This window comes from Frankliniella occidentalis, unplaced genomic scaffold (assembly GCF_000697945.3).
Source record: "Frankliniella occidentalis isolate FOCC.00 unplaced genomic scaffold, Focc_3.1 Scaffold105, whole genome shotgun sequence".
Classification (NCBI taxonomy): Eukaryota; Metazoa; Arthropoda; class Insecta; order Thysanoptera; family Thripidae; genus Frankliniella; species Frankliniella occidentalis.
The window spans coordinates 605,613-615,313 of NW_026267234.1; the positions used below are offsets into that span (position 1 = coordinate 605,613).

Here is a 9,701-nt window from a genome sequence, read left to right on the forward strand (position 1 = left end):
TAAAATTGTATTATTGTGCACAATATACATGTATAATTATTTCGAATGAAAGAAGCCATTTTCTGCCAGATCGAGTTTGCGCATAGTTTGCGTGCAGCGGTCCCGCCCCCTGAAGATGCTTTTGCTCGACCGGCACGAACACTCAGTGCGGCTGACCCGGGGGTGCGACTGACTCTGTCGCACACCCGAGGAGGATTCGTACTATCACCTTGCCCCCTCTCTCTCAGCCCTCAAGGCAAGCGGGTCAAGTCCATTGAAGTCCTGGCTGGCGTCGCACAAACCCTTGCCGATGGCCCCGGTTGGTGTCGGCGATCGCGGGCTCGCAGCCCAGCCAAGACCTCCACAATGAGAAGAAGAGGGGCTTTCTGGGCTGCTCCATCATGACACAATAAATGTCATTTTATAAAAAGCAATAGCTGCTCCGCGAGAACCACCTGCCTCGGCCGGCTCCTTCAAGCCTGCCTGAATCAGTCTGGCAGACAGGCCAACGGAACTTTGTCGTCTGGAAGTCAAGTCTACTCGGGCGCGGCTGTGCACGCCGGCCAGGCCGGGGTACTCGGTGTACCGTAGAGCGCGCGCCAGGGGACAGGCAGGGGGAGGGGAGGGGAATAGGCACTTTGCTGCCTGTATTGCCTCACATTTAATAACGCTTACGATGGAAGTCGAACCGATTCCATCGTAAAAGAAGAACACCGGGACTTTTGTAGATATAAAAGGGAGGTTTTTAAGGTTTTGATCTGGCTCTATGGTGCAGGCAAGAGGTCCTCCTCGACCATCAGGGGCTCTCGCCACTATCGAGGACCCTGCCACCGACCGGGACCACGTCAAGCAAGAGGTCAAGTTTGAGAGTCATCAACCACCACCGCCTTCAAGATACATACGATGCCAGGTTAACGGGCTCGCGCGGCAACCGCCCACTAAAGGTCAACCCGTCAACCGCAGCCGCAGAGCGGCCGCGAGGAAATTATGTTGACGTGACGTTTTGGACCGACTTTATCTTCGACGTGCCAAAACGAGAACAAGGGACGAGGACAGTAAGTAACACAGCAACACCAAAAGTGGTGCGTGCGAGCGAGAAAGAGAGACACAGAGGGACTGAGAGAGATTGAGAGACAGAAGAGCATAAGACTTGCGCCATCTCCATGAACTGGATTCTCCCTCTTCCCCCCTTCCCCCACGACAGTCCCAGGTTGGTTGACCTGCACGTCTCTGCTCCGATGACAGTAGCAGTCTTCACTTGCTGGTTCACCTTTTTGCACCGAGCGGAAAGTTTATTTGCCAATAGGTGGCGCTGCAGCCGGTGGCGGCGATCATGAGAAATCCCAACTCCTCCTCGGCAGCTCAGCTCGGCTGGAGTGCCGGAGTGGCCGCAAATGGACGGCTAGTGGCGATCTTTAACTTTGACGGCGCCCTGAAGGCGCCAGGCGGACGGCACGGCCAGCCCCCAGCCCTGCTTTACTGCGAGCCCGTTAAAGTGAGAACTTCATGTCGCAAACAGGAGGACGTCAGACAAACATGTGCGCACGTCCCCTGGCAGGGTGCAACAAACGATAGGTTTCCATCTTTGGTTTCGGCATGCCGACATGCATGAGTACTACCACCACCCTAAAGAGACTTCTTCCGTGTTAAACTCCGAGCCGGGATTCGAAGTGGTTGAAAAGATAATAATCCTAACTCACGCCGCACGAACTCTCGTGCACGGGGCGCCCGTACGTAATATGACATTTTGACATTTGACAACAAAAATGTAAAGTCGTGTAAAGTACATTTAGGGTGCAAGCAGTCGGTTGCCTGCTCTAGGATAGCCAGGCCTTGACTCTTTGAGTCGCTTCGTGCCGCTAGTCTTGTAATGGTCCGCTTATTAGCCGTGCACTTGACTCCCCCCGAGGGGCCCCCTCCCCCAAGTCTACCTCGTGCTGCAATTAATACATTCCTCCGCACTCCGGGCCCTCCGGCAGGATTACAGGACGCAATAATATATAATTCGCTGGCGACGAGGCTGGCGACTGCTCGCTCAAATCTTTCGCAGACTCATCATCGGGGAAGGTGTTGAGGAGGGGGAGGGGGGGGGAAGAGTATAAAGTTCGCCAAAACGAGCGTTTTTTTGAGGGGAAAATCCTCATAGTCTCTCGGAGCAGAGCGTTTATTGTTTTTCAAAAGGCGTCCAAAATTTCTAATAAGTTTTGGTTTATGGGTGAGAGTAGAGGTAAAATCACATACAGTATTGCTGTTTCGACGTGCACAGGTATGTATATTACTGGTAAGATGTACCGCTCTGCGCAAACTGACTCCGTATACAAGGAATACCATGTGTGTGTATGTCTGAGGAGAGAGGGGGGCGGGGGGAGGCGCTGAAGTGAGAGGACCTCAATGAACGGGACTGACGGAAGAATGGGAGAGGTATGAGACAGGTTGATGAACGAGAACGCGGGAGAGTGAGTGAGGCAGGAGTGAAAGAGGACGCGCGGCCGAGAGGGAGGAAGAGAGAGAGAGAGAAAGGTAGGTGCGCACCCTCCGCCGAGCAGCACAGGGTCAGGGCCGCGCCGCTCTGTATCCCCAAACATAACGGCTACCGTCTCGTCGGGAACCACCGCGGGGCCCGCGCCGGCGCCCGCGCCTCCGAGTCACCAAGGTGTTGAGGGACGCGGACACGGCGCGCGCAGAACAGCTGTACGAGGAGCAGTGCGTGCGACTGGTAGCGTGCGCACAAACGGGTGTTATAACAACTGTTATATTTTTTAATACTCTGTTAAGACACTTACAAGCTGTTCGGAAGTGCCCTTCTCGTGCACACGCGACCAGGATGCACAAATCCTTCCGCTCCAACGCCTGATGCGGAACTGTAATCTCCTCATACCCGCGCTTTACAATGCTCTGTTCCGGGGAACCACCTCGCAGATTGTTTGAAAATGTCAGGTCAGGCGCAGGCTGCGAGGGGCTTAAGCGCACGGGTGCGAAGCGAGAGAGTGGTTGAGGACGAGCCTCATTCCGTCGTGGAATGCTCGGCCGACGGCCGGGCAGACAGACAGGCGAGTTTTAATCGCACTAATGCGAAAATGACCTGTCATTCCCCTTTCTGAAGAGGAGTAAAAAGTTGAAAAGAAAGAACATCAATTGTCAAGGTGCACGACGAGTGGTCTGGCCTGCCCTCCCCAGTAACTACGCCCCCCCCCCCTCTCCCTGGCTCTCCTCTCTGCCCTTTTCTCCTAACTCGGAAGACTATATAGTCTATTCTCCACAAGAAAAGATAACTGGCAGCAGTTTTCAATTTTCCCCGAAATTATTCGAAATGAAAAGAAAACCTTCGCCCAGAGACACATCAAAATATATCTGCTGGCATACCATAGTGCTACCCATTCTCTCCTATATTCTGCCGTTATGCCGTACTTTAGGGGCAAAGCGCTCACCGATGGACCCACGGACGGTGGAGGGAAGGTCTAACACCGCCGTGCCGCGCTCCACCGGACACGCCCGGCGCACGGACGAGAGGCTGAACGTCACCTTCATCGGATGACTCTAACTCTGCATTTACACGCCATTCGCCGCTGGCAGTCTCTGCTTGGGTGCCCTTCGGTGCCCTCGCCTGCCTGGCTGAATGCCCATCCAGGACCTCTTCACTTGGGCCCTCCCCGCCCCCCTCCTGCCCTGACTCCCGCTGGATTAAGAGGGACAATTTACTCGCTGCATTGTTGTGAGGGACGCTCGGCGCCATGACACCCTTTTGTCGTGGTCCGGGAGCTCCGGGAGCTCCGGGAGTCAGTCGGGTGGGTCTGGAAGTGCGCACTGGCACCGGCCGGTGACCGGCCAGGGCTGCGGGCCGAAGGGCAAGGGCCGCGGCGCTCCGAGCCCGGGCCAAGCAAATGATCCAGCAGTTTTCCTCCTCGACCACAAACACAAAGTTGCGCCGAGTTGCCGTTGCAGTCCTGCGGGGACCCCGCCACCCGGGTATATTGAGATGGCAAACACGAATTGGTAGCGCGGCGCCGACGACGCCGGGATCGCGGCCATTCGCAGATGGGTTTCCTTACCTGCCGACGGGGAGCCCATCTTCACCGTGGTCGAGGCCCCGAGGGGTCCCCTGCCCCTGAGCGCGCCGTCCGCGTCACTCGCTGCACATTCACACTGCCCCTCCGCGGGCCGACGACGAGCTGGCGCCTGGCACCAGCAGCACGACAACGAGAGCTAGTTGCCGGTAGCAGTCGGGGTGGTCCGGTATAGCAGCAGCAGGGGCGTCGTCGGCGTCGTCCCAACGCGAATCGTCTGTGGCGGTGGAGGTGGCCGTCGATCGTTCGCGACGCGCTGTTCGGCTCGGTTGGGCTGCGCGAGGAGCTGAGCGCGGTCCGTTGCACCTGCTGCCCCGAGTGTGTTGTGTGTTTCGGCCGGCGCTCGGCTCGCGTCTGACAGCGCAGTGAAGGGAAGGGCCTGGAGTGCGGCACTGCCGGGCCCGGCTCTGCTCGCCGCGGCCGCGCACGGTGCGCCGCCAGGGCGGTGGGCCGGGCCGCGGGGGCCCAACTCCCCCCTCCTCGCCCCCGGCCCGCGGGTGGCTCCGCTCATCTTGGTGAGGTCATAGACCGGTGCCCCGGCGGCCCGACGCGGCCCAGCAGGGCACGGCACACCAAGGCACCGGGACGGGCCTACCGCCGTCTAGCGCCGCGCCGGGCCACCGGCGCTCACCGTGTTGACGTTCTGCCGTGCGGGGGCCGGGGGGGACAGGTGCGGTGCGGCGGGAGCAAATTGGCCAGGGGCTTTAGGAGGCGCGGCGTGGCGTGGCGGGGCGCGCTGGCTCGGCGCGGGCCCCCAAAGGACCGCGCGCGGGACCTCGACGTGGAGCCGGCCCGGGGCCCCCGCGCCGCCCCGCCTCCTGCCTACCAAAGTGCATTCATTACCGACACCACAACCACCGCCGCCAGAGCTGGCGCTGCTCGGGCGCAGCCGCTCACTGGGACTTCGAAAAAGCTGGATTCCAGCGTCCGCAGCCCGACGGTTCTCAGTACCAATGGGATGTTGTTGTTTGTTTTTTTCGGACGCTCAATAAGGCTCCAACAACTGCCAGATCAAGGAGGGGACGTCCTCCAGTCCGGAGGGAGCCGTAGGGCGTTTGCAACGGTGGCGCCGACACCAGGTCGCTCATTAGCCCCGCCGGCCTTCATAGTTGGGCTGTACCGGCTTTGCCTATCGTCTCTGACCACGGCGCCTCGCCGCCTCGAGAATAGGCAGCCCGCACGCACGCGTGCCATACGGTACAGTCTAACCAGGTGAACGTGGGCGGTGACAATCAGCCACCAGGCGTAGTATACTTGGATATTTTTTGCCGAATCTTCTTACATTGTGGAGGGGGGGAGGGGAGTCGAAGAAGGCGATGCATCCACCCTGACAGGCATTCCATTCTGAACAGCTTCATTGCAAGCGCCGCCGGGTCGGGGCGTATCTAGCTCAGGCTGTGCTCGCTGCTCGCTTACTATCGCCGGGGGCATCACCACGACTCTCGCCGCCGGAGCTCACCCCTCAGCCCCCCGACCCCCGCAGCAACCGATGCCGGGCCAAATCTGATGATGCAACCACCGCTCATGGAGACGGATGGACCGGAAACAGGGATGTGTCCCCGCCGCGGCGCGCCGGTACGCGAGAGGGAATGGCCAGCGGGCAGCGCCGCGGCCTTGTTGGCGCCGTCAAGCTGTCCGGAGGGGAGGCCACGCTCAAGTCCACGGAGTAGTCCACGACGGAGATCATCGTCGGACGCTCTGCCGTGTCCTCTTCCCGGGCTCGCGTCCAGAGACAAGGCCTCGGGCAACGTATGGCATCGTTACAAACGCATAAAACTGTACGTAACGGTAGCACGGTGGCCCCCCGCCTCGCCCCTGCCCTCCTGCCGTGCCGGCCCGGCCGGCCCCCTCAGATTCCACCAGGGTCGCATCCGTCCTCGGATCGGCCGACACGGTTGACTTATCTGGTCCGCTTTATGCTCGCTGGCTTTGTTCGGACCTGACTCGGGAACTAATTTACGATCGTAAAAGACACGGAGCGGTATCGGTGCAGAGATTGTTGGATCGTCGTGAAAGCAAAGGTTGCAAGGGGATGGCGCCCGTCGGGCGACACTGACAACCCCGGCGGGGCGGCGAGTTTGACGACGTAGCCGCTTGTGCGCTCGTGTTGGTGGGCGGATCCCCCTACCCTGGGACCTGGGACTTCCCTACTGATGTCTTCCTCCAGGTGGCGTGCATCTACAGCAAGTTCTCAATACTGGACCGATGGTCACTTCGATTTCAGAGGCAGCATCCGTAGCCACGGGACTAGCCGCCGCGGCGCGCGGGCCGCAGGGCAGTACAGGTTTTTGCAATGCACGTTGCGCCGCGGCTGGCCTAGAGCCTGGTCGGGCCGGTGCGTGGCGGGGCCTGTGAAGTCCGGTCACTACCTGCCGGAGTCCCGCTCGGTACAGCACAGTACCGGCTGCCTGTTTTAACGGGAGGCTCTTACGCGCGTCGAGGAATCGTGGTGGTGGGGGGGGGGGGCATGTTAGCAGGAATCGCAATTGCAGACGACTGATGGCCCTTTACCTCCCACTCCTCCCTCTGATTATGTACCAGGTGGCTGATTCACGCCGCGCACTTCTGTAGGTATACTGTACCGTATGCACGAGTGCGGGCGGGCTTGCCTATCGCCCCTGTCCACGGCGCCTTAGGAGCCGAGCGAGTAGGCAACCCGCCCGCACTCGTGCATGCGGTACAGAATAACTACAGACGTGCGCGGCGTGAATCAGCCACCTGGTATATATCATGCCGGGTAGCACCCTCTTTATGGTGCAACGCAATTTTCCTCGTTCATCCTCCTCCTTCTACCCCTTGCTGCAAAAGAACTCACACCACGAAGAATGAATTGATTTGCTCGATTGGTGCGCGGATTGCCGGAATCGAAATCCTAGGGGAAATTCACAAGTTCACTCTGATCTCTCACTTTCTGCACACTGAAGCGCCCCGACTGCAGTATTTTTAGGCCAATAGATAACTATCAGCTGACTCCAAGGGGGTTCCATTCCATGCGTAAGCGATCGATTAAAACCTTTCAGACACACGGGAAGCTCATAGCAGTACTTTCTTTCGCACACTGCGGTATTACTGTCAATCACTATATGTAAATGAATGAAACCTGAAAATCCCGAGCCTTCCTTTAGTATGATGTATAATTCTTACTTCCATCCCTGATCTTAGTGGACTCATTTCCTTTAAATAGCTACGTCTCGCCATAAACAGCGCCTGAGAGATGTGAGGTAGGCAAACCCCTCGCTCGTTGATTTCCCCTGACTGGATTCGCAGTTGTAAGCTCACGCGCGTGCGGGTTTCCCTACAAGATGGTCTCTAACTACGGCAAACTTACGGCTCAAGTCTCAGGCAAGTACGCAATCAGCACGCACCAGTAAATACGTGGTGGAACGGTTGGTACAGTCTTGACCAGGGGTCTCGCAGACGACGCGCGGGCCGCGAGGGTGGGACCGCGAGGGTGGGACCTCTCGCTCGCACTCACGCATTCCGCACTAGCTCCGTCTCTCTCGCACCAGGCCAGAGTGGCCGGTGGGCCGCGTCTCTGAAACCTCTGGTCTTGACGGAAGTGCATAACTAACTACCATGACACTTAAATAGATAATCATATTTATTTAACATACTGTACATGTTGAAACTATAAACTAAAGATTTATACAGAAAAATATGACAACAGATTCTACACAATCACTTTTGAATAAATAATATTGCACTAAAAAAGTCATTTTATAAGGAAAAGGTTCTCAAGACTAAATTTCACCAGGGATGCTCACAACAATGGTTGAAGAAAGTTCGTCAAGCACTTGAGAGGCATCATCACACTCCTCTTCTTGAGTAGCAACCTCACATTCTTCTTCACCAATCTGACTATGGGTGTGCATAATGTGATTGTTAAGAGTACGTTTTGACTTAAAATACACAACACATTGTTCACATTGGAACGGAAGCAGGGGGTTGTTATGTTCTGCTTCATGGTCATCTCTTTCCCGCAGAGAGCGAAAAGCACGACCACATACACCACAAGCGAGCCAAGTAGATTGAGAAGTTCCAGAGCTGGCTGCGCTCTCTCTCTTTTTCCTTCCCTGGCTCTTTTCTCCGTGCTGTTTCCGGTGCCTTGAGAGAGCAGTGGTCCGCAATGTTTGGCCACAGATGTCACAAATAGAATAGTGGCATTTGTGGTGATACCTAACATGCTCATCATGCTTTTGACGTCGTGTAAATTTTCTACCACAATCTTCACAACTGTACGTTCTGTCAAAATGTTCATCCATATGATATGTCAAATAATAGCGCCGCTGGAAACCCTTCCCACACACTTCACACATGAAATTGGTATCATCAGGAAAATGCAGTCTTTTATGTTTTGTTAAGTACTGGTTTTGAGTGAATGACCTTCCACAAACATCACATTCAAAAGGTCTCCAATCTAAATGTTCTAAAATGTGAATTTCAGCCTTATAATTCCATCTAAATTTAGCAGAAAGGCAAATTTTGCACTTAAATTCAGTGTCAGACACTTTCTCAATGTAAGGAGCTACATCTTTTTTGTATGGCGCATTAATTTTATAGCCATTTGGTTTTGGTTGATACAGTCCATGTCGTTTTAAGGTTGATATAGATACTGGTTTTGCAAATTTCTCCATCATTATGGCATAGTTTGGATCATCTTTGGAAATGGGTGCTTGCTTCCGAACAGGTGTCCTTAATGGTCGCTCTGCCCTAGATTCCCTCTTATTTCGGGGTTTAGGAAGGCGCAATATTTTCATGCTATTTCTCACAGCCGTCCTCGCTCTTTTCAGCTTAGACCATGAAGATTTTCTTTTAGAGGTATTTTCAGAGCTAGGTGGAGCCCAGGTAGGATCATCCACATCTTCAGAGTTTTCTTGAATTTCAGTAGCAACCATGTTAAGAGGCACAGGAACATCCAAAAGAATCATATTCTCCTTACCATCACTTCCTTTGATCACCACCTGAAATTTTTCAATCATTAAGACATTCACTGCAACTTTCAATATACCTAGTACATCACGAAAACATCAATCTGACCAACCTTTTGACTCAATTTATTATCTGGGGGGTGTTTGCTATTCTGCGTCTTTCCTGTAGGAGTTTTTCTTAGAGGCGCTAGCAAACTTTTACCCCTAGAGGAATTTGATTCTTGATTTCCCAAAACAGCAGAGAGAACTGTTTGGACTGGCATATTACCAGCATTTTTAATCAGATATACAAGCTGTTAAAAGATATTTTAAAACAAAAATTAATGAAAGCACATGGATATACCAAACACAAATCTTTAAGTCATTTACCTTTTTTCTTGGACTTCCAGGCAGAATTTCAGAATGGTCCACTTGCACTGTTTCGTCAAAGTTGTCAGTAATAGTATCATTTTCCAGGTCCTCAACAATGATAGAAACAGGACTCGATAAAAGTCTCTCTTCTTCATTTCTGTTGTGAGAAATAAATTTTATTTTTTAATGGAAAAGACAAAAATAAGAACTTTGCAAAAACTGAGTTTTAAAAAAAAATTCAAATGCAACAGGATGAGCTTGCTCAAGATAGGGCATTGAGAGATGAAATTGTTTGATGCTTTTTAATGGATAAGAGATGTGAGGTGCAAACAGACAGATAACATCCAGATAAGATAATTAGCAAATTTTATTTTAATCC

At 54.1% G+C, this 9,701-nt stretch overlaps 2 protein-coding genes across 2 annotated transcripts in view; both read right to left on the reverse strand.

The window, feature by feature from the left end:
• Positions 1-4,422, reverse strand: part of LOC113210297 (mucin-17) — a 16,981-nt gene extending 12,559 nt beyond the window's left edge. Inside the window, exon 1 of the mRNA XM_052269881.1 lies at positions 4,029-4,422. Coding sequence (XP_052125841.1) covers positions 4,029-4,047 — 19 coding nt within the window. The 5' untranslated portion in view covers positions 4,048-4,422. The remainder of the gene's footprint in view (positions 1-4,028) is intronic.
• A 3,204-nt stretch (positions 4,423-7,626) lies between these two features.
• Positions 7,627-9,701, reverse strand: part of LOC113210290 (zinc finger protein 62 homolog) — a 9,301-nt gene continuing 7,226 nt past the window's right edge. The window contains exons 4-6 of the mRNA XM_026428202.2: positions 9,341-9,479; positions 9,085-9,264; positions 7,627-9,004 (exon numbers count right to left, since the gene is read on the reverse strand). Coding sequence (XP_026283987.1) covers positions 7,784-9,004; positions 9,085-9,264; positions 9,341-9,479 — 1,540 coding nt within the window. The 3' untranslated portion in view covers positions 7,627-7,783. The remainder of the gene's footprint in view (positions 9,005-9,084; positions 9,265-9,340; positions 9,480-9,701) is intronic.